This window comes from Canis lupus, chromosome 11 (genome assembly GCF_011100685.1).
Source record: "Canis lupus familiaris isolate Mischka breed German Shepherd chromosome 11, alternate assembly UU_Cfam_GSD_1.0, whole genome shotgun sequence".
Classification (NCBI taxonomy): domain Eukaryota; kingdom Metazoa; phylum Chordata; class Mammalia; order Carnivora; family Canidae; genus Canis; species Canis lupus.
Window position 1 is genome coordinate 3,820,317 of NC_049232.1, and position 25,510 is coordinate 3,845,826.

General features: G+C 37.1%; 1 protein-coding gene across 3 annotated transcripts in view; it reads left to right on the plus strand.

The window, feature by feature from the left end:
* YTHDC2 (YTH domain containing 2) overlaps positions 1 to 25,510 on the plus strand; it is a 78,173-nt gene that overhangs the window by 16,875 nt on the left and 35,788 nt on the right. For all 3 annotated transcript variants that reach the window (XM_038551825.1, XM_038551823.1, XM_038551824.1), the window contains exons 6-17: positions 268 to 370; positions 1,690 to 1,846; positions 4,951 to 5,058; positions 6,614 to 6,762; positions 8,715 to 8,850; positions 16,261 to 16,387; positions 16,585 to 16,650; positions 20,403 to 20,581; positions 20,830 to 20,926; positions 21,007 to 21,094; positions 21,181 to 21,261; positions 23,259 to 23,341. In XM_038551825.1, coding sequence (XP_038407753.1) covers positions 268 to 370; positions 1,690 to 1,846; positions 4,951 to 5,058; positions 6,614 to 6,762; positions 8,715 to 8,850; positions 16,261 to 16,387; positions 16,585 to 16,650; positions 20,403 to 20,581; positions 20,830 to 20,926; positions 21,007 to 21,094; positions 21,181 to 21,261; positions 23,259 to 23,341 — 1,374 coding nt within the window. The remainder of the gene's footprint in view (positions 1 to 267; positions 371 to 1,689; positions 1,847 to 4,950; positions 5,059 to 6,613; positions 6,763 to 8,714; positions 8,851 to 16,260; positions 16,388 to 16,584; positions 16,651 to 20,402; positions 20,582 to 20,829; positions 20,927 to 21,006; positions 21,095 to 21,180; positions 21,262 to 23,258; positions 23,342 to 25,510) is intronic.

Here is a 25,510-nt window from a genome sequence, read left to right on the forward strand (position 1 = left end):
GGTTTTTTAAAAAAAATCTATTTATGATTTCTTAACAAAATAATGACTTAATTATTAAAGGGCTGTTAGTAATAAAAATCTTTTACAAGGTTGTCAGGTATGAAATATATATTTCACATGACTTGGGTCATAAAGCATACATACCAGTTCACCACTATATTAGTAACTTTAACCTTTATTAAAGTATGTATGAGACTAACATTTAATGTGATCATGTTTTCATTACATATAAGAGTTGTAATTGTGTTCTTTAATTTTTTTAAAAAGGGTTTCTCCAAAGACACTTCTGACATTTTGCACTAACGGGGTTTTACTTCGTACATTGATGGCAGGAGATAGTACATTGTCTACTGTGACACATGTTATTGTGGTAAGAATATTGCTGAGTTTACCATATACAATTCAGATTGCTTAAAACTTTGAATATGTAATGAGATTTTTGGGATAGGATGTGCATGAGAACCAATTTTTTTGAACAGCTATTATAATTAAGTTACTTTTTATTGCCTATAATTATTATAAATACTTGTGTTAAGTAGAGATATTTTTACTATGAGGTTTTATAACGGCAAATAAAGAAAGTAAGTAAGTTTTCTAAAAGTGATTTTTATATGGGAAAATGATACATGTACTTAGTGTTCCCCAGAACGGTGAAAGTTTTCTTTTTCCTCTGTGCTTAGTCATCTGATTCCTCCTTTAGCTAATATGTATTTCCCAGTCTTAGGGGTACACTTTATAGTCATTTTTAAATTTTATTTTTATTTTTAGTTTTTTTTTTTTTTAAGATTTTATTTATTTGAGAGAGAGAGAGAGAGAGAGAGAAAGAGCAGGGGTAGGAAGAGAAGTAGACTCCTTGCTGAGCATGGAACACAGTGTTGGGGCTGGAGCCCGATATGGGGCTGGATCCCAGAACCCTGGGATTATCACCTGAGCCGAAGGCTGACACTGAACCAACTGAGCCACCCAGGCACCTAATATAGTCATTTAACTTCATAGTTAAGCTGCTCAATTAGGTAGCTGCTGATGAAGTAGATGAATTACCACCTCATTAAAAAATTCTAAGGTTTTATCCAGTTAGTGTCAGAAAAGAATTAGATTAAGTTGTATAAGCTTGCAATAAGCGGCTTTTGGAAACGTACTACTTCTGTGCATTCAAACCAAAGGGTGCACCTGTACTCTGATGTTAACTGAAACATATGTGTTTTTAAGGATTTTATTTATTTATTTGACAGAGAGAGTGAGTACACAAGCAGGGGGTGCAGCAGGCAGAAGGAGAGGGAGAGGCACAGGCTGATCAAGAAGCCTGATGTGTGGCTCAATTCCAAGACCCTGGGATCATGACCTGAGCTGAAGGCAGACACTTAACTGACTGAGACACCCAGGCGCCCCTAACTGAAGCATATTTAAATAAATTTTATATTTATTAAAAGTACATTAAATTAGACTCCATTAATTCAGAATTGGTTGTAGTTTGTGTGTCTTTTATCTTGTCTAAGAAGCAGTGTTCTGTTACCCACAGTGAGTTGTTAATGTCTGATAGTTTCTGAATTGTCCATAATACAAAATTTTCATGAGTCCTGACTGGCCTTGTTCACATTTAATTAGTAGAAAACCTAGCAGCTCCATAATTTTAAAGACTTAGTCATCCATGTTTTAACCATTCCATCATTTTATTTTTGTTCACTACAGGATGAAGTACATGAAAGGGATCGATTTAGTGACTTTTTACTTACAAAGTTGAGAGATCTGTTGCAAAAGCACCCAACTTTGAAACTTATTCTTTCTAGTGCTGCCTTGGATGTGAATCTTTTTATAAGATATTTTGGAAGTTGTCCAGTGATATATAGTAAGTTAAATGATCAGATTTCTTTTAGGATTTTTATGAAAGTATACTTTTTGGCATGATTATATTTACTGTAATTGGAATTGGGGAATGTTCTGAAGTAGAATGTCTGAAAACTTTGTTTTCTGTGTGGTATGCCTCATCATTCATTTCTCTGTATTTTCATCTTTTCCTTTTCCATCCATACTTTTTGGTATTATGTTGTGAGGACAGTTCTTCAGTTGTAAAAGAAAATGTGCTTTATTTTCATTTCCATAGCCTCCTTTATTTTATTATTTATTTATATATTTTTTAATAGACATGCTGCAATTTTATTTTTAAGATACTACTTATTTTAAAGAGCGAACGAGAGAGAGCACAAGCAGGGCAGAGAGAGGGAAGAAGCAGACTCCCCCCTGAGCAGGGAGCCCCACGGGTTTGATCCCAGGGCTCCGAGATTATGACCTGAGCCAAAGGCAGATGCTTAACCAACTGAGCCACCCAGGTGTCCCTCATGTCTTCCTTTTTTTTTTTTTTTTTTAATTTTTTAATTTTTTATTTTTATTTATTTATGATAGTCACACACAGAGAGAAAGAGAGAGGCAGAGACATAGGCAGAGGGAGAAGCAGGCTCCATGCACCGGGAGCCCGACGTGGGATTCGATCCCGAATCTCCAGGATCGCGCCCTGGGCCAAAGGCAGGCGCCGAACCGCTGCGCCACCCAGGGATCCCCATGTCTTCCTTTAATTCTGTCTTACAGCTTCCTTTTTTTTTTTTTTTTTTAAAGATTTTTAAAATTTATTCATGAGAGACATAGAGAGAGACGCAGAGACATAGGTGGAGGGGGAAGCGGGCTCCCTGCAGGGAACCGGATATAGGATTCCATCCTGGAACTCTGGGATCATGTCCTGAGCCAAAGGCAGACAGACTCTCAACTGCTGAGCCACTCAGGCGTCCCTACAGCTTCCCCTTTGTTGCTAGACTCCTTGAAACAGTAGTCTACACGCCTATGTTTAACTTCCTGTGTACTTTTGAATAGACTGCCACTTAACTTTTGTCCTGACCTTTAATCCAAACTGGTTTTGCCACCAGTGTTTAAAAAAAAATTATTACATTTCTCTTTAAAAATTGAAAAAGTTGTATATGTTTAGCTCAATGATAGAGTATAAATATATATGGAGAGAGGTTCAAAATTGCCCCATCCTCTTTACATTTTATGTTCTACTTTCCTGATAGGATTACTTGATTTTAAAGCCACTTGCATATTCTTTCTCACACCGTCCATGTTCATACTACATATGAAAACACATACTTATACATGAGGTGTACAGAAATTGGTTTTACGGTAATGAGCACATGCCTTATACATTATTTTGCAATTTGCTTTATTTATATAACAGTACATCATGGAAAATTCTGTAGTGTATTAGCTGTAACTATAGTTCATCATCATCATTTTTTTTGATGTAGTTCATTATTTTAGGCAGCTGTTTTAATATTTCATAATATGAATGTACCAAGATTTATTTAACCATTTATATCTTTGGACACTCAGATTGGTTTCAGACTTTCCTTTTCCACCACCATAAACAGTGTTGTAATAAACATCCTTGTGTATATATCCTTATATACTGGCACTCTTATTTCTAGAAAGAGATTTCTGAAAGTAAAATTATTGAGGAAAAAGAGTGTATCTGTTTTTAATTTTTTATTTATTTATTTATTTATGATAGTCACAGAGAGAGAGAGAGAGAGGCAGAGACACAGGCAGAGGGAGAAGCAGGCTCCATGCACCGAGAGCCCGATGTGGGATTCGATCCCGGGTCTCCAGGATCGCGCCCTGGGCCAAAGGCAGGCGCCAAACCGCTGCGCCACCCAGGGATCCCTGTTTTTAATTTTAACAGATTTTGCCACTGTACTTTTTCAAAGAGCTGAAATGATTTATATATATTTCTATAGTGTATGGGGCTGTTCATTTGTGTATTCTTACCAGTATTGTTTGAAGCTGATTTAATTGCCAAGCCTACTATTTAAATTTTACACAAAAATCTGAAATTTTCTCTATATTTCATGGTTGGCCCCCTTTTTGGGTGTGTATGAAATGCTTGCATCCCATAATTTGACAACACTGCCTCCTACTTTTTATGTTCTGCATTAGAGCCTATATTTTAATGGTCTCTTTTATATATATGCTTATATATTGGTGTTTTATGGTCTTCTCTTGATCCATTTTTTTCCCTCTTCCTTTCTTTCCCTTCTTTTTTTTTTTTCCTCTTTGTTCCTTCTCTGTGTTGTACTCTACTAGGTACTGGAGAGGCACATGTAGTTTCCCTGAAAGCTCTCATTTATGTCCTTGGCTTCTGCTTTCTTTTTTATACTCATGACTCCTGAATCTTTATTTCCAATTCAAACTGTTCTCCAGAGCTTTGGGCTTAGATGTCATATAAGCAGCTCATTTCTGATATGTCCCAAGCTAAATATTTAATCTCTTCTACAAAATCTACTCATGTGTTGCCCATTTTAATTAATCATACCATCAACCTAGTCACCTAAGTCACAAACCTATCTTTCTTTTTATAATGTTCTTGGATGATAAGATACATAAGGCAGCTGTGCTTCTGCTTATGATTCATATTTCTGGTGCCTAGCCTGATGGCAAACACATGATAAGTAAGTACACACTGGAAAAAACAAGCAAATGAACAGTCTGTAACATAAGAGTTGGAATCATATTTATTTATTTATTTATTTATTTATTTATTTATTTTTAATTTTTATTTATTTATGATAGTCACACAGAGAGAGAGAGAGAGAGAGGCAGAGACATAGGCAGAGGGAGAAACAGGCTCCATGCACCGGGAGCCCGACATGGGATTCGATCCTGGGTCTCCAGGATCACACCCTGGGCCAAAGGCAGGCGCTAAACCACTGCGCCACCCAGGGATCCCGAGTTGGAATCATATTTAAAGGACAATATGATGAGGATAATTTGCCTTCTGGAATTGCTTTTGGATTTTATACTCAGGTTCATTAACTCATTCAGATCCATTACGTCATGGTATTTGTTTTATTTTTTTATGTGCATTGTCTCTAAGATGCAAATTGACTCTTTATTCCTATTATTTAGTACAGGGAAGACCATTTGAAGTAAAAGAAATGTTTCTGGAAGACATCTTAAGAACTACTGGGTACACAAACAAAGAAATGTTAAAATACAAAAAGGAAAAACAACGAGGTAAGCTTTTTATCAAACAAATATAAAAGATAACTGAGTTTTTGGAGTCTTATACTATGGAGGTACAAGGACACTTGAAAGTGTTTTTCCTTTGTATATAATTGTATAATATTATATTAGAATTCTGTCTTAAGCATACTCTTTACATTGTGGTTTATGCCCATAAATTATAATCTATAGCGAGGAATTGAAAGTGGATGCCAGAGTTGAGGAGGAGTGTGTCTGTCTCCAAAGATGCAACAACCACTGTTATAAGGAGGCAGAAGAGTATGTGCTGCTGCATATATAATATGCCACATGTGATAACAGTGTGGTATGCCCCAGCATAGCCCCAGAGTGGGGAGTGAGTGGGGAGAATTGAAAAGGGTAGCATGTAATAACAGGCTCATCTTTGATACAAATGTCAAGTCTTCGGATCTTGATTTTTTTTTTTTTTTTTTTTTTAGAGAGAGTGAAAAGAGTGAATGCAAGTGGTGGGGAGGGGCAGAGGAAGAGGCAGAGAGAGAATCCCAAGCAGTCTCCATGCTAGGTGTGGGGCTAGATCTTGTGACCCTGAGATCATGACCTGAGCCCATAGCAAGAGTTGGACACTTAAACAATTGAACCACCCATGGACCCCTCAAATCTTGATTTGTTAATGACTTATATCTGTACTTAGAATTTAGCATTATTTGCCCATTAATACATCCCTTATCATGACTTACACTATATCTCAGCTTTTGAGTTAGGATGAGATTCTGTTTTGCTGACTTTTCACTACATTATTCATGGTAGAAGATTTGGTGGCTTCAAGCTTTGATTCCTTTGTTTAGTCTGTGTGACCTTGGACGAATATCTTAAGTTCTTTGGATTCTCTACTTGAAGAAAAGCAGTTAGCAATGCCTATTTCACAGTGCAGTGCTGAAGTACAAATAGTATGCACATCGTAAAACTAGTAGATCTCTAAACTTCTGAAGGTGAAAATGGTATATAACTTTTATCTCCAACAACTGGCATGGTGGCAGAAGTTCAATACATGGTTCTCTACAAAGTGCTCTATAAAAATTAGTCATTGATTTAAACATTGTTTATTGTATGGCTAAAATACTATTCTTTGAATTTGGACTTAGAAGAAACTTCTCACTAATAACAAGAAATAGATGACGTTTTTAAGCAGTTTCATGTGTCCTTAAGGTTCAACACAATACATTTTACTGAATGTTTCTCATTAATGTGTTTTGAAAAAGTAACTTCACAATAAGGCCAACTTTTTTTTTTTTAAGATTTTATTTATTTATTCATGAGAGACGCAGGGAGAGAGAGAGGCAGAGACAGGCAGAGGGAGAAGCAGGCTCCACTCAGGGAGCCAGTCACGGGACTCGATCCTGGGAACGAGTCCTGAGTCCCCAGGATCATGCCCCAGGTTGAAGGCAGAGGTAAACTGCTGAGCCACCTGGGCTGACAATAAGGCCAACTTTTAAATATTTTCAGATTCACTTAATTTTCTTAAAGGAATATATTCCCTAAAGTGAAGGATTTTCTTACTTTTTTTTTTTTTTTTTTGTTATTAATTTAGAAGAGAAACAACAAAGCACCCTTACGGAATGGTATTCAGCTCAAGAGAATACTTTCAAGCCTGAATCTCAGAGGCAGAGAACTGTTCCAAATGTGACTGAAGAGTATGATTTATTGGATGATGGCGGTGATGCTGTCTTCAGTCAGTTGGTAAGACCTCATTGGTTTCACAATGATATTTTGAGTGAAAAACGTACTTTTAAAGAACATGTTATGAGATTATAATTGTTACTGTATTATTTACAGTGTAATTCTCTTAGTTTATCTTAGGCTACAACATATTTTTCAGAACAACTTTGTAATGTACCTTTTTTGGGATAGATAATGCAGCATCTTTTACTGTTTTCTTCTCAGTTTAAATTATTTCAATATTTTCTCTAAATTTTTTGGAGAGGATAGTTTATAGATCTTATGCATATTTATTATTATTGCCTGATATTTTCTCATCTCAAAAGTTTAAGAACCTGTGAGCTAAACAATGTAAGATAAACTCAAAGGAAATCAAGAAAATACTGTTGATATTAGAGCACATAACCATGGGATGCCTGGGTGGCTCAGCGGTTGAGCGCCTGCCTTTGGCCCAGGGTGTGATCCTGGAGTCCCGGGATCGAGTTCCATGTCGGGCTCCCCGCATGGAGCCTGCTTCTCCCTCTGCCTATGTCTCTGCCTCTCTCTGTGTCTCTCATGAATAAATAAATAAAATAAAAAAAAATAGAGCACATAATCAATACTGGTGTCATTTCTACCACTAACCAGCTGTGTGACTTGATAAAGTCAGTTCACCATACACCTCAGTCTCTTCTTTGCTCCTTTTCTTTTTTTCTATTTTGTCAGAGAATCTTTTACAAATGAAATGTGCCGTAGAAGCCATGCTTGTTCATCCTCAGTGTCCACCTCCATCCCTAGTTGGGGCCTCTGCTACCTTGGGTTTCATGGAACCCGTTTGAAAAGTGGAACTAGCTGGTTGCCTAGGTTCCTTCTGGTCTTTAATTCTGGTTTATAATTTTTTTTTAAAGATTTTATTTATTTATTCATGAGAGACCAGAGAGAGAGGCAGAGACATAGGCAGAGGGAGAAGCAGGCTCCATGCAGGAAGCCTGATACAGGATTCGATCCTGGGACTCCAGGATCATGCCCTGAGCCAAAGGCAGATGCTCAACTACTGAGCCACCCAGGTATCTCTGGTCTAGAATTCTTTAAAAGGCATCAGTGATTAGTCTGATGCAAAATATTGCTGCGCTTGTGCACTTTTTAGAAAATTTAACAGTTTTGAGCATGAAAAAGTACATAAACAGATATGGTTAGAGTTCTAATGCATCCAAATAAACTATACATGTTTTCAAAAATGCTTTTGAAGAATATTTAAAAGTTGTTTTATAGTATGGGGAACATCATTTGGTTCATTGAACAGCATTTTGACTGTTAGTGTTTCTTATGCCTGGCTGTACATGAGCATCACCTCAGGAACTTTTAAGGCCCTATGGAATCTGGTCTCCATCAGTAGAGGTTCTTTTTTTTTTTTTTTTTTTTTTTTTTTTTTTTAAGATTTTATTTATTTAATCATGAGAGACCCAGAGAGAGAGACATAGGCAGAGGGAGAAGGAGGCTCTCTTGCAAGGAGCTTGATGTGGGACTCGATCCCAGACCCTGGGATCATGCCCTGAGCCGAAGGCAGACATTCAATCACTGAGCCACCTAGGCGTCCCAATCAGCAGAAATTCTAATGAATTTGCTCTGGGGTGGGACCTGGCATAAGTGTTGAAAAACACAAGTGATGGTCCCTCTGATGTGCAGCTAGGAGTGAGAACTACTGCTGTACAGGTATATTTAGCAGCCTTCTGCCAGAGCACATTTGGTTAATATTTTGACCGAATCATACTCCTTTGTTTATAAACGCATTTTCAGATAAGAGATAGATATAACAAGATACCATATTGTAAGTGGAGTGTTCATGTTGAGATGAGAGACTTTTATGTCAAAGCCTGTGCTATAAAATATGGTTAGTAGTTTTTGTGGTTATTATGGTTATCTCACATTCTTTGCACATAAAGGTTAAGCTGTCATGTAATTTATACTCTTTGCTTTTTTTTTTTTTTTTAAAGACAGAAAAAGATGTGAATTGTCTTGAGCCATGGTTAATAAAGGAAATGGATGCTTGTCTCTCTGACATATGGCTGCATAAAGATGTTGATGCCTTTGCTCAGGTCTTTCATCTTATTTTAACTGAAAATGTTAGTGGTACGTGTAATTTCTTAGAACATATTTTTATTACACTTATGGTTATTTATGGGGGAAGTATAGTTTAATTCAAAGTATATTTACATTTTTTGTTCATAACCAATAATTTGTTCTTTTGGAGTATTTATTTCAAATGGATAAATTAGGATCTTATTAGTATAGTAGAATAAGTAAATATTGTGTTAAATTGGGGATTTTTTTTTTTAAGTAAGTTCTACACTCAACATGGGGCTTGAACTCATGACCCTGAGGTCGAGTTCTGTGCTCTACTGACTAAGTCAGCTAGGTGCCCCTAAATCTAGTGATTCTTAATCCAGTTGTCTCCAGAGGGTTATATGGGGTCTGTGAATATATGACAGTTATGTGGAAAAGTATTTTTATGTATATGTCTTGTGCATATAAATATATTCCCCTTTCCTCCCAAGGGAATATCTTGGAGTTTGAAGAAATTTGTGATTTTAAAAAAGGAAGGAAAAGAAAGGTTGATAACTTTGCTCTAGATTTTATATTTAGTATGTGGAGAATTTCAGCGTAACTTTAGTTATGTAATAAGCTCAAGTACTAATTCACGTGCATATGCTTTATGTCATGTGATATGTTTTCACTAATGACATACTCTAATTTTATTAGTTGATTATAGTGGATTTTGGTAACCAAAGGTCAGTTTCAGATCCCTGAGGCTTGTAGGCAGAAGACAGAATGAAAGACCACAGAAGGTCAGTACTGAAAAGGATTTGTACTGAAAAGGATTTAGATGTCAGCTAGTTTATCCCCTCACTTAAATTTCTCAGCATTATTATTATAATTATTATTGACCATTCCTTTCTTGAAACATTTTCTTTAATTAACCTCTCATATTCCACGCTTGAATTATTTTCTTCTTTCTCATCTCCCCAGTTGGAACTTCTTGGATTCTTTGGCACAATTTTCCCCTTTTTTTCTTGACCTCTAAATATGGAATAGCCCAGGCCTCAATTGCTACGTGTGTTGCTTTTCTTTACACTTACTCCTTACGTGGATCTCATCTAGTCATAGTTTTCAATACTTGTTTAAAACGACTCCTAATTTTACTGTTCTAGTCCTGACCTCCCTGCTGACTTGAGTCACCTGCCTGATCACTTTGACATCTCCCACTGGATGTATATTAGGGGAATAAAACTAGATATGCCCCAAACAAACCTTCTCACTTCCCTCCCAACCTGCCTTTTTCTTAGTGTTTCCTTAGCGTTCATAATCAGTAGTAAACTTCTTTAAAAATGATGTGCTTGACCATCACAGGTCTCCTGAAACTGAATTTTCACCTAGTTACTGAGGCAACAAAATATAAAGTCATTTTTAAAAAGATTTTATTTATTTAGTTAAGAGAGAGAGAGAGTGCAAGAGCACAAGCAGAGGGGAGGAGCAGAGGGAGAGGGAGGAGCCGAGGGAGAAGGAGAAGCTGGCTCCTCGCTGAGCAGCAAGGCTGGCGAGGGGTTCAATCCCAGGACCCCAGGATCATGACCTGAGCCAAAGGCAGACACTAAACTGACTAAAGCCACCCAGGCACCCCATAAAGTCATTCTTTTTTTTTTTTTTTTTTAAAGATTTTATTTATTTATTCATGAAAGACACAGAGAGAGGTAGAATCATAGGCAGAGGGAGGAAAAGCAGGCTCCATGCAGGAGGATCCTGATGTGGCACTTGATTGCGGAACTCCGGAATCATGTCCTGAGCCAAAGGCAGACGCTCAACTACTGAGCCACCCAGGTATCCCGTCATAAAGTCATTCTTTTTTTTTCTTTTTTTTTTTTTAATTTTTATTTATTTATGATAGTCACACACAGAGAGAGAGAGAGAGAGAGGCAGAGACACAGGCAGAGGGAGAGAAGCAGGCTCCATGCACTGGGAGCCCGACATGGGATTCGATCCCGGGTCTCCAGGATCGCACCCTGGGCCAAAGGCAGGCGCCAAACCGCTGCGCCACCCAGGGATCCCATAAAGTCATTCTTGATTTTGTTTTCATACTCCACATATAATCCATTTGCAAGTCTGATAGTTTTACCTTCTAAATAAATCCCAAGTCAGACCCAGTCTCCCTTCCTTACTGCTGCCACTCCAGTCCGGGCCAACAGTTTTTTCCCGGGGATGATTGCAGTAGCCTATTAACTACATTTATTCTTATGTTCTCATAGTGTATTCTCCAGGGAACGATCAGATTGGTCCTTTAAAAGAAACAAACAAACAAACAACTGGATAATGTTGCTTCCCCTCTTTCCACTCTCTGATGGCTTTCACTTACACTTTGAATAAAAATCAGAGTTCTTTCCCTGTGGGGTCTCTAACTGCCTTTTTGATCTCATCTTCTACTACTCTGTACCATTTGCCACCATTACCTTCTTGCTCTTCACATATCAGCACATTCCGATCTTGGAGTCTTTGCTTTTGTTGTTTCCTGTGCCTGGAATGCCGTCCCCACAAAATGATCCTCTGGCCCAACATCTACTTCATGTAGGTTTCTGCCTAGATCTTGTCTTCTCAGGAAGGCCTCTTTGGGGTCATTTTACTGAAGTTGTGCCCTTTACTCACTCTTTCTCCATACCCCACTGTATTATTCACTATTGTACTTTCATTACTTGACAGCATATCTTTAAAATTTGTTTTACTCTGTTTCATTCACTAGGATGTAAATGGCATGAGGGAGAAACCTCATTTGTTTTACTCCTCCCCATCCTCAGAATTTTTGTAGCAAGTGCCCAATAAATATTTGTTGAAAAATGATACAGATTTTAAGCATCTTACCAAACGATAATCTTTTTGAACATGGTTAGTGATAGGCAGCTCACTACCTTTCTTCAGGATATTTTTTTCAAATTTGGTTTAATTGTTAATTTTTTATAAAAAGATTTTATTTAATTATTCATGAGAGACAGAGAGAGAGAGAAAGGGGCAGAGACACAGGCAGAAGGAGAAGCAGGCCCCATGTAGGGAGCCTGATGCGGGACTCGATCCTGGGTCTCCAGGATCAGGCCCTGGGCTGAAGGTGGTGCTAAACCGCTGAGCCATCCAGGCTGCCCTAATTGTTAATTTTTAAAGAGATTTTTAAAAACTTAGTTATTTGAGAGAGAGAGAGAGAGAGAGAGAGAGAGAGAGAAAGCACCAGCAGAGGGAGCAGCAGGCAGATGGAGAGGGAGAAGGCAGGCTCCATGCTGGGCAGGGAGCCCGATGTGGGGCTTGAACCCAAGACCCTGGGATCATGACCTGAGCTGAAGGCACTTAACTGACTGAGCCACCCAGGTGCCCTCTAATTGTTAATTTATTTTATATGTTATGAGGAGTGAAGTGAAATCTGTCTATATAGCTTCTACCATTTTCTACCTTTGCGGTGATAATGAGAGATTTAGTATCTGTTTATACCTGACAGACCTTCAAGTATAAAGATAGTTGTTTCTGCTTTCTTTGTTTTCTGGGCTGACCAGACCTGACTTCAGCTGTTTGTAATGTAAGATGCTATTTTGTCCTTCTGCCCTTGTCTGCCTTCTCTGATTATGTTGAGTTTGTCCCTTTTACAAAGCATCTGTCCAATCCTGAATGTTAGCTACTAGCTTCAGGTACAGTAGGTCAATCAGCCTAAAAAACCTCTACTCTTTATCTACATTAATTCAGCTTATGGTCAGTATAGCTCTTTGCCAATCATATTGTCTTATTGAGTCATATTGCCTTTGAAACTTCTAGTTTTTTTTTTAATATGTGATTTTATTAAATGAATCCCCCCTATCATTTACTTGTTCTGATTTTTTTTTGATTTTAAGATTTTCTATTTATTCCTTTTAAATCTCATAATTAGATTTGTCCCTTTGCTTTTTCTTTTTCTTTTTTTTTTTAATAGGGAGAAGCATCACTTATATAGCATGTAGACAACCTCTCATTTAACTTATCCTGAAACTGACATTGTAAGTGGACAAGTTTGATTGAGATTATCTTGTCCATTTTTTATGATAGTCACAGAGAGAAACAGAGACACAGGCAGAGGGAGAAGCAGGCCCCATGCACCGGGAGCCCGACGTGGGACTCGATCCCGGGTCTCCAGGATCACGCTCTGGGCCAAAGGCAGGCGCCAAACCGCTGCGCCACCCAGGGATCCCCTGCTTTTTCTTAATAACTTTTTTTTTTTCAGTTTTAATTGTTACCTAATATATTAATAAACTTTCTCAGTTTATGAACTCAAGAGGCCTGAGTCAATGACCAAGTGCTATGTACCCTAGAGGATGCTTTAGGTCAGTATTTGGGTGTGGTTGTTCAGGTGGTTCATACATCTACTTTTTTTTTTTGTTTTTTTTTAATTTATTTATGATAGTCACAGAGAGAGACAGAGAGAGAGAGAAGCAGAGACATAGGCAGAGGGAGAAGCAGGCTCCATGCACCGGGAGCCCGATGTGGGATTCGATCCTGGGTCTCCAGGATCGCGCCCTGGGCCAAAGGCAGGCGCCAAACCGCTGCGCCATCCAGGGATCCCGGTTCATACATCTACTAATATAACAAACCTCTTAAGGAAACAAGCAAAGCTCTTTTGGCATCATGTTCTTTGCAAATGTATTTTTGTTTCTGTTGATTTACTTCTTATTTCAGCATATCAGTCATTGAAAAATTATCTGTATTTTAAAAAGTAATTTTTTGTATTTTGGAAATGTGGACATTTGTTCATCTGCAGTTTTCTAGCAGTTTTTTTTTTCTTCCCAAAGAAAAAAAACTTAGCAATCTTAACTGAAAGTTAGGAAAATTTGAACTCTGAAGCGTGTTGGTTGCTTTAAAATATTTATGAAACATTAATGTATTATTCTTGACCTTCCTAGATATTTCTTTAGTGTAATGCTAGGCTATTACTTTGATGTCATCATCCTATGGATCCAGGCCCCTCATCTTTTTTTTTAATTTTTAAAAATATTTTATAATTTCTGCACCCAGTATGGGGCTCAAACTCACAACCCATGATCAGGATCACGTACTCCACCGACTGAGCCAGCCAGGTGCCCCTGGGTCCCTCATCTTTATAAAAGTTTCACTGGACATTTTCTAGAGTGCAGTCTTCTAATGTCTTAAGCTATGTGAAGTAAACGAAAATGTTGTGGTAGCTCTTTGAACAGTTACTGACTTCCTGTCTTTTTGTTTCTCTTCTAACCTCTCAACTCTTTTTTTTTAAATTTAAAAAAAAAAATTTATTTATGATAGTCACACACACACAGAGAGAGAGAGGCAGAGACACAGGCAGAGGGAGAAGCAGGCTCCATGCACCGGGAGCCCGACGTGGGATTCGATCCCGGGTCTCTAGGATCGCGCCCTGGGCCAAAGGCAGGCGCCAAACCGCTGCGCCACCCAGGGATCCCCTAACCTCTCAACTCTTAATTGGCACCAGAGTTGAAAATACTTCATGTAATCTAGGTTACCTTTGGCTTAGTAGGTTTCTTTTTAATGCCATCAGTTTCTCCATATGATCCTGTGGAAGCAGCTGGTAATTAGTGAGACTTAGTCATTTTTTGTCATGCTTACTGTCCTGCCATCTATTCCTGCATAACAAATGATTCCCAAACTTAGCAACCTAAAATATTTATTACCTCATGTTGTTTCTGAGAAGCAAGAATCTGAGAGTGGCATAACTCAGTGGTTCTGGCATCTAGTGACTTATAAAGTAGTAATGAAGCTGTTGTCAGGACCTTTCATCATCTGAAGGTTCACTGGAGCTGGGAGATCTGCTTTCACGAAGGCTCACTCGTGTGGCTGTTGGCAAGAGGCATCCCTGCTTTTGGCTGAAGGCCTCACTTCTTGCCCTCTGGACCTCTTCATATGAAGGGCTGGCTGTCTTCTTCCCAGGATGTGGCAGCTGGCTTCTTTTAGAGTGAGTGATTCAAAAGAGAAGGAGAAGAAGCAAGCAGGAGGCTGTAGGTACCTTTTAGAGTGAGTTACTTAGTGTAGCTCATACTCAAAGAGAAGGGAATTAGACTCCACTTCTTGAAGGGAGGAGTAGTAAAGAATTACTGGATTAAAAAAAGATTTATTTACTTGTTTTTTTATTTTATTTTGTATATATTTTATATATATATTTATATATATTATATATATTTATGTATATATATTCCTATATATATATATATTTGTTTTTTTAGAGGGAGAGAGAGCTATGCAAGCAAATACAAGTAGGGGGAGCGACAGGCAGAGGGAGAGGAGCTCCTCTCCATGGAGCAGGGAGCCTGATTTGGGTCTCCATCCCAGGACCCCGGGATCATGACCTGAACCAAAGGCTGATGAACCAAACTACTGAGGCATCCAAATTATTGGATGTTTTAAAACACCCACATGTAGTCATACCCACCACATGTAGCTCAAAATATACATACACATTTTGGTTCTGTTCTCCAAGGTCATCAACTGAATATTCAGTTGAAGCAGTAATTCTCATATAGTGAGTACAGGTCATAATCTTTTCAGACCTTTTTAAAAATATGTGTGCTTGGCCATCCCAGACCTTCTGACCCTGAATCTAGGAGTGAGTCATGGCTCTCTGTGCTTTCAGAAATAAGCCTGAGATAATCCTAAGTCCTCCTCTCCCCTGTAAGGACCATTGACTTATATTAATAATGGTTACTGTGTTTTAAACAATGAGGATAATTGAGTATCTATGGAAAACTGCAATTTCCCATTTGTAATTATCTTAAATTTTACTGCAGAGGTTTTTATTTTAGTGATGATTTCTTTTTGAAATCACCAATTTTGTAATTTAAGCAAACTAGTGCTAAGCAATTATATTTCATTTCTTGAGAAATATATTTTAGGAAGGAAATTAAATTCAATGCAACTTTAATTATTTTTCTCATGGAGGGCTTTTATGGGAAGTAAACTTTCTGCCAATATTATTTCTGTTAAGCATCTCAGAAAGTAACAGTCTGGAATGATGGGGGAATAAAAGCAAAACAAAAGAACAAAAAAAGTGGTCTTGAACTTTGCATTTGTACTTTTAAGCATTCATTACCAGTTACTGATGAACATTAACTTTTTAATTCTTTAATTATATCTTGTCATTCATTTATCAAGACAATATCTAGGCTTAGGAAGATTATTTAAGGGTTCTGCAAGTTACTAGCTTTCTTCTTCTGTTTTAATTGTCGTGGTGAGCTTAAGACAGCTGAAAAACTATCTTTCCTTCTCCTGTCTTCCAAATGATAGCTCCTATTCCATTCTGTTTATGCTAAAAGCATATTAATAACAGATCTCCTGGGATGGTCTGAGGCAAGGATTATGTAATACTATTATCATATAGTTGGGTGAAGGAGCAAATCTTAGGTTAATTCTTTACACTCAGTTTTTCATTTAAATTAAAAAATTAAAATGGATGAAAACATTTTGGAAATATGACCTATCTTTATCTTTTCCTTGCTTTAGTTGATTACAGGCATAGTGAAACCAGTGCAACAGCTCTGATGGTTGCTGCAGGACGAGGTTTTTCAAGTCAAGTAGAGCAGTTAATTAGTATGGGAGCCAACGTTCATAGTAAAGCATCAAATGGCTGGTAATTTAAAACTACATCTGTTCTTTGTGTATCTTTGTATACCTACACATATCATTTTTTCTTATGTTTGTCTTTATATTAAAAGCTATTCTGTGATAATTGCTGGGTTATTTTTAATGGGTGAATGAATAATTTGACTAGTTTTATGATTTTGAGAACATAATTTCTTTAAATTTGATCTCTTTGAATTTTGGTAGGATGGCTTTAGATTGGGCTAAACACTTTGGACAGACTGAAATTGTGGATCTTCTAGAATCTTACAGGTAAAACTTTATACTGTGCTAATTAACCCTAACTTCTTTTTTAAAAGCTTATAGCCATGTAAATTATAGAATATAACAAGGTAGTCTCTAGTTTCTTATCCAGAGGTTTTCTTTTTCCTTTTTTTGAATTCTAAGAGATTTTTGTCTGAAAAAAAAAAAATTTTTTTTTTTTTGGTAGGGTGCCAATAAGATCCACTGTGCTATAATACTTTATTGCGAAAAACAGGAGGGGGTTTTCAGTTAAACACGGTAGATGCATCACGTAATTTATTTTTGCATTTTCCCAAAACCTCATTAAATTGGTAAGGAAGAAATAGAAACTGTGCAAGCTAACCAAGTCAAAGAGATTGGAAGAGGACATAGCAACTGATAGAAGATAACGAATAAATTTTGGGTAATAGAAGGCTAATGGATCAGTAGTGTTTGACTTAGCCGAGCTAAGAAAACAGTGCCTATGGAGGGAATGCCAATGAGAAACAAACTCATTTTAGGTTCTTAGAGGCTCATTTAACTACTTCTGAAGGACAGTGAAAGAGCCAAAAAAGAAAAAAAACCCAAAAAACCAAAAACCCCAAACTCACCCAGCATTTTTTTTTTTTTTTAAGATTTTTAAAATTTATTCATGAGAGACATGGAGAGAAGGCAGAGATATAGGCAGAAAGAGAAGCAGGCTTCCTCGCAGGGAGCCCGATGTGGGACTCAATCCCGGAACTCTGGGATCACACCCTGAGTTGAAGGCAGATGCTCAACGGCTGAGCCATCCAGGCGTCCCCCAACCCAGCATTGATTGAAATTCCCTTTGAGGAACATTTAGTTCTAGATTCCCACCTCCCCTGCCATCAGATGATATCTTTTCCCCACCTTGGCAGGAAGTGGGAAATTTATTAAATAATTAAGCCCTGGAAGCTTTGGACTTGGGGTTACCAGGCACGGTGGGAGAGTAGGAGTGGGGCATCAAACAGAAAAGTCTTCTTACAGACTGAAGGTTGAGATATCATCCACTCCCTTCTGTTGCTGTCCCTGTCATCTTTTCCTGTTTGAAGCTTTTGTTCTTCTGCAGAAAATGTGAGAATTCTTTTTTGGGAAAATAGACCAAGCCTAGGGAAAAGAATTAGTTATAGAAGATTTGGTATTCCTTCTGTGAAATGACCATCTTTTTAAGCCAGATAGCCCAACAGTCCTCACCTGTGCACATGGAAATTTTTTGTGCATTCTCTTTAAAGATGAACAGACTGCTCAGGATTGGCCACCAGGCATCTTTTTTTTTTTTTTTTTAATTTTTATTTATTTATGATAGTCACACAGAGAGAGAGAGAGAGAGTCAGAGACATAGGCAGAGGGAGAAGCAGGCTCCATGCACCGGGAGCCCGACGTGGGATTCGATCCTGAGTCTCCAGGATCACGCCCTGGGCCAAAGGCAGGCGCCAAACCGCTGCGCCACCCAGGATCCCACCACCAGGCATCTTTGAGGGGAAAAAGCACCTACAATCAAACAAACAACAATAGCAACAAAAAACCTAGAATTTGGATAGACTAAGCATCGATAACTAGAAGAGAACTTAAAAAACTAATAGAAAATATTCATAAAACAGAAACAATGTGTTATAAAACAGGAACAAAACACTTCTCTTTGTTCAAATTTTATCTTCAATGAGGGCTACCTAAATTTATCTTGGGGGTGTAGTGTACCTCCTTTTGCTATTGATCTATTATATTTTTTCTTTTGTCTGTAGGACCTGCCACCCTCTGAATAATTATATACTTTTTTACTATATTCATTGGTTTAGTATCTCTCTCTTTGCTCCACCCGAAGCTCCTTGTTGCTTTTGTTCAGAGGAAGTGCCTGGATGTAGTAGATATTCAGTGAATATTTTTTGAGAGACTGAATAAATAAGAAAAAGCTCTTACAAATAAAGATATGATAGCAAAAAAAAATTCAGGAAAGTGTCAAGATAAAGTTGAGAAATTTGCTCACAAAGTAGAAAAAAGGGCAAGAGATGGAAAATTGTAGAAAAAAAGACATTTATTTCCTATATATAGTTTACCAGGAGGCTTTAGAGAATGTGTTCCACAAAATTGAGGAAGTAAATTAAAACAGGAAAACAGCAACCCTGCATAGGAGGTCGTGAAAGAAATGCTCAGTGTGCCAGCCCAGAGCAATGTGACTCTGATAGCTGCCCGCTAGGCCATGTGTCCTAAGAGAGCTCTAGGCGGGGGAGGGCCCTGAGCCCCAGATGGGGATGGGGGTAGGGGGAGGATCACCTGATGTTTCTGACCATAGTAAATAGGATTTATGAATCTGTTGGAGACTTTGGGAAGAATTAGCGGTAAGTACATGGAAAACTAAGCAAATCAAAATTAGATAGTAATTACTTGAGGAAAACCAAAAAGAAGAAAAAAGGAAGGGAGGTGTAATCATAGTTTGCTCTTGGGCTTTGGCTCAGTGGTAAGTAATGTTTATGTAGTGATAAATAATAAAGGTCAAATGAAGATATAATAAAAATTGTATGGACCTGTGTGGGTGGAAAGTATCCGGGAGTGGAGGTGGTAACCAAAGTTTTCATTAATAGAGTTTCACAGAGAATGACGAAGTTGTTAAATCAGTAAATGGCAGTAGATGCATGTTGCTTGGAAATATGGTCACAAATACCAAAGGAAATGGCTAAAAGGATTGGAAAAGTTCCTAGGCAGTGTGGCTGGGTATGGAGAGAGGTTTTTGTTGTAACTTCTATAAAACCATTTGTGTATTAACACTACTTACATATATTATTTTGATTAACCATTCTTTAGTTGATAAACATTTGGGTGGTTTCTACTTTTTGGCTGTTAGGAATAATGGTATGAACATTTGTGTACATCAGTTTATATATCTAGGAGTGGAATTCCTGGGGCACCTTGTAACACTGTTTAACATTTTGAGGAACTGTCACATTGTTTTTCAAAGTGGCTTCACCATTTTATGTTCTCACTAACAGTGTATGATGGTTAGAATTTTTCCACACCCTCTTTAACACACTATCCTCTGTCTTTTGATTATAGTCATCTAATGGGTGTGAAGTCTTTCTCATTTTTTTCTAAGATTTTATTTATTTATTCATGAGAGACAGAGAGAGAGAGAGGCAGAGACATAGGCAAAGGGAGAAGCAGGCTCCATGCAGGGAGCCCAACACGGGACTCAATCCCCGGACTCCAGGATCATGCCCTGAGCCGAAGGCAGATGCCCAACCGCTGAGCCACCCAGACATCCCTCTCATTGTGGTTTTGATTTTCATTTCTCTGATGAGTAATGATGTTGAACATCTTTTCAATGTGCTTATTGGCCATTTGTATATTTTCTTTGGAGAAATGTCTTTGGATTGTGTTTTCAAAAAGCACTTATTGACAGGTTTTACTTTGAATATAGTACTGTAAACCAAAATCTGAATTGTAGCTAAGGCATTAAGTGCCACTTACCCTCCTTAGGGCATATTCTAAATTTGAAGGACATCATGGGAATCATTGACCTTAAAGGATTACTCTTTTTTTTTCTTTTATAAGATTTTATTTTTTCTTGAGAAACACAGAGAGAGGAAAGACATAAGCAGAAGGAGAAGCAGGCTCCTCACAAGGAGCCCAATGCAGCACTCGATCCCCAGACCCAGGATCACACCCTCAGCTGAAGGCAGACACTCAACCACTGAGCCACCCAGGCGTCCCTAAAGGATTACTCTTTTTGATGAAAATTGAATTGATCTTTTCTTTTCTTTTTTAAGTGCTTCACTGGAATTTGGAAATCTAGATGAAAGTTCTCTGGTTCACACAAACGGAAGTGACCTCAGTGCAGAAGACAGAGAGCTCCTGAAAGCTTATCATCATAGTTTTGATGATGAAAAAGTAGACTTGGATTTGATCATGCACCTTCTATACAATATCTGCCATGGTTGCGATGCTGGTAAGTAAGTACTGTCTGAAACAACTGGAACAACAGTGTATATTTCAATTTCAAAATTAATATTTTACGTGTACAGATTTTTCAGAATTCCATTGGCAATATTGAATAAATCATCTCTTATGTGTCATAAATATTAGTTTACTAGTATTTGAAAGCACATGATAGAGTTCAGTATAGCTAGTTCTGTTGATTGGTTCTGATTTGTAAAACCAGAGACTTAATATTAAAAAAAATCCTTCTTCTCCAAGGTGCAATATTAATTTTCCTACCTGGATATGATGAAATTGTTGGATTGAGGGATCGCATCCTGTTTGATGATAAACGATTTGCTGACAACACACATAGGTAACGGGTAAAGCCCTATATTTGTTATTTTAAGTAACAGATAGGTACCATAGTGTATTTTCCCTTTCAATTGTCAACAGATACCAAGTCTTTATGCTTCATTCAAATATGCAAACATCTGATCAAAAGAAAGTATTAAAAAACCCACCTGCCGGTGTTCGAAAAATAGTAAGCTTCATAAAATCTTCTTTTGTCCATTTCATTAGTCATTGGTTCTGTTTTCATATTAACTGTAATGTAACATCCCCTTGCAGATCCTTTCCACCAATATTGCTGAAACCAGCATCACAGTCAATGATGTTGTCTTTGTTATTGATTCTGGTAAAGTGAAAGAGGTATGTATGGATAAGTTATATTTTGTTTAAATGAAGAAGGTTAAGGTACATTCTAATAAGTGCTTTTATAAGCAGAATTCACTTCAGTGGGAAAATTTCTGATTCTGCATGAATATAATAGTAATTGTTGATTTCTCTAAAGTGAATATTTTAGCTTAAGCAGTTCAGAATATAGGATCTAATTGTAATTAATTATACAAATTAAATATTAGGAAGAAAGTAAAGGATTGGCTAGTTAAACTGTGAACATTTTATGCACAGTGTGGGAATTTGATTACATGTTTTATATGCTTTCCTTCTTTCCTTCTACACGTGGGCATGGACCATGACCTTTTGTTCAGTGTTAATCTCCAGTGCTCCAGGTGTAGTAGGTATTCAAAAGATATTTCTTCCAAGAGAACCGTACTGAGACAGCATTAACAATCAAAACCAGAGATCATCAAATTACGGTTAGCAGCCACATACATGGCCCAGTACCTGCTTTTATAAACATAAATTTCACTGGAACAGTATTATGTTCACTCTTTCCTATTGTGTATGGCTGCTTTCACATGGCAGTGGCAGATTGGAATATTTGCAACAGAGACCCTCTACAAAGGCTAAAATATTTACTGCCAACCCCGATATAAATAAAAGCATTTATTTTCCTTTAGAATTGGAATGCTCAGCAATTCTCGATACCCTTCACTTTGGCAGATCCTTTCACTGAAAGAGTTGATAGTGATAGAGGTGGTCGATTTTCAAGGAAAGATACTATTTATGTTGTGGAAAGCAAATGATGTCGGTTCTAGTGGATGCAAATGATCATGTTTTAATGTGAAAAAAATTGTTAATTGCTTTATGATGTTTTCAATGTAATTTTTAGTAAATCATGGTTTAGAAAATGATGGTAGAGTCAGAAGTTATTTTACATACAAAATTAACAAATGTGACACTTAAAACTACATAAGTAGCATCTTTTCTAAAAATCCCATAATTAAACTATAATGAGAACACATTTGTATTTGCTCTAAATAGTTGTTTTATGAAAGGGAAAGTATAAGTCACTGAATGATTAAGTATATATTCTGGTTAGGAATGCATCCTTTAAAAAAAATAAAAAAATAAAAAAAAAAGGAATGCATCCTTTTATATTATTATTTTTTTAAAGATTTTATTTATTCATGAGAGACACACACACACACACACAGAGAGAGAGAGAGAGAGCAGCAGAGACCCAAGCAGGGGGAGAAGCAGGCTCCACGCAGGGAGCCTGATGTGGGACTTGATCCCGGGTCTCTAGGATCAGGCCCTGGGCTGAAGGTGGCGCTAAACCGCTGAGCCACCCAGACCGCCCAGAATGCATCCTTTTAAAAGATTTCTCTAATTTTGGCTTTAGATTGTTTTGGCTTTAGATTGTTTGAGGAGATATGTGGATAATTATGGTTCTTTCTTACTTTCTCTTTTATAACATTCTGGATAGGCTAACTGCATTAGCAGCTCAGGGGGTAGATGGAAAGGATTAAAAAATTTTCACTTTGGGAATAGGATTGGTTCAGTGATTACTGTTATCCTTATTCCTCCAGGTCAGCTCCCTGGCACACTTTTAGAACCTGTCTCCCTGATCACTCCCATTCCTTGTGGTGATAGAAATTTGATAGGAAATGACCTCAGGAGAATGGATCAGATTTCTTTAGTCTTGATGTCTATGAGTACTGACTACTATTATCCAAGTGTAGCAGAGAGAAACAAATAGCAGGACATGGAACAAGGAAGTTTTTGCAGCTCTTCTGAGTTTATTTTTCATTCTTTTTTCTCAGAATGTTTGTAACCAGAGATCTGGTTTTTTTTTTTTTTAAATCAGTACCTAGTCCTAATTAGTACCTGTGCTAATTATCTGATTGGGAGAGGCTTAAATTAAACTTGGAATGTCAAAATATATTCATAATATTTCTTGCTATTTCTTATTAAGCACCTTTTATAAAAGTCTTACCATGTTGATAACTTAAATGTTACAGAAATCCTTTGATGCACTGAATTTTGTTACAATGTTAAAAATGGTGTGGATTTCCAAAGCTAGTGCTGTACAACGAAAAGGCAGGTAATGTATATTTAATGTACATTTATTCACTCAATTGCTTGTAAGATGGAATCATTTTGAAATGTATTACATATTTAACATATATTCCATATTCTGTAAGATGTTAAAATTTTCATATTAGTCTTAATTCTTATACCATTTTTACAAGTCGAGCCATTTTAATACTTTTTTTGAAAGTTGAATTCAGTTTATGTTAAACATTTTTGACTACTATAGTGTAACTTCAGAAGATGTAAGAAACTTAAAAATCAAAATGAAAATGAAAATCTTTTAAACATTTGCAATATAGGACAAAAGGCTAATTTCTGTTTTATGTAAAAAACTCTTTATTTATTTTTTTTAAATTTTATTTATTTTTGATAGAGAGAGAGAGAGAGGCAGAGACATAGGCAGAGGGAGAAGCAGGCTCCATGCAGGGAGCCCGACGTGGGATTCGATCCTGGGTCTCCAGGATCGCGCCCTGGGCCAAAGGCAGGCGCTAAACCGCTGTGCCACCCAGGGATCCCTAAAAAACTCTTTAAAGTCAGTTCATAAAGACCAATACATTAACCTCACATATACCACCTCATATATGCCAAAATAAGTGCAAATTAATGAGGTAATATTTTTTGCTTATCACCAGATTGGCATTGATGAAAATGTTTAATAGTACTAGAATAGAGTTGACAAAAGTTGGGCCAGTAAGCTTTCATAGTTTGCTGATGGGAGTGTAAATTGCTGTGACTTTTTCAGAGGATAGTTTGAAACTGTCCAAGATCTACCCTTTGCAAGTGGATTCCACTTCTCATAATTTATCCTGAGTATACTTGTGCATGTGTGCAGAGATGTGTGTAAGAATGTTTTCTGCAGCACTCACTGTTTGTAATAGTGAAAAGTCTGGAAGTATTGCAGTTAAATAAATTATGCTATAGCCACACAGTGGTATACTAGATAACTGTTACCAAGGAAAGACGTATATATGTGTATTTTAAGTGGAATTGGTTTTCAGAATATATTGTTAACTGAAAAAAGTAAGGTGTAGAGCATGCAGCTATAGTATTTCTGCTAACTATGTATGGATATGTATGTTTATATTTAGGGCAGAAATGCATTGTCAGATTTGAGAGAAACATTGAAAAACAATTGTTGACTCTGAAAAGGAGGATTTTTGGGGCTCTTTAAAGGAAGGAGATTTCATTTTCTTTTTCTTTTATTTTTTTGTAGTTTGGTTATTTTAGTACCTGCATGCATTACTTTTTCTTCTTTTTAAAAAAAGGGAAGATTAGAAAGTATATTTTTCAGTAATTATTTGACTGATTTTTTTGCATTTTAACTAATAGGAAAATGTCAGATACTGACCATAAAACTGTGCCTTATATGCTGAAGATTGTGGATGCATTATTTCTGTAATTTATAATTTCATAGAATGTTCCGGAGGGCTTGCTGTCACTGTACCAGTTGTTTTCTTATGACAGGGTGTGCCTTGATACACTAGGTAGATTTATAAATCTACTGTTAATAGTATATTATTATCAGGGATTAAAATCGGAAATTGTAGAAGTTTTCCTTGTCATCTTTTCAACATATTTTTTGACAGCAATCACTGTGCAAGTGTTAGGAATGCAGTGATAAATAAGCTGTAATCTCATGAGTAAAGTTTGAGGTGAGAAGAATGGTGCAGTCTGTCTTGGAATCCAGTAAAGTAAGCAGTTTTAATAGCATGTGATTTGTTGTATAATGCTTCTAGAGGAGTGAGGGTAAAATCTGAGATCAATACGAGTAAACAGGTGTCGTGGAAAGGTTTTTATGGCAGAGGCAGGGCATACACAAAAGCCTACAGGCAAGAGTGAGCAACAGAGTTATTTGGATGGGATTTAGTTTAGGGGAGAACAGTGAAAAATGAGCAGAAAGAAGTAAGTTGCGGTCAGGTCCTTAAGGACCATTTTATGTTCTCTCTTTCTCTCTTCTTTTAATAAAACAAGGATGGCATGATGATTGTATTCTTTCAGCTCTTTGAAGAATGAATTGGTAGAGACAAAATGAATGGGAAGAAGACCCAGGAGAAGGCTCTTTCTTTAACAGTTGTGTTTACAATAAGGGAGAGATGACAGTATGGATTATTATAGTGGTGGTAGAAATAAAGTGAATCATTCATTCAGGAGATATTAAAGGGAGCAGTATTGGTGATGA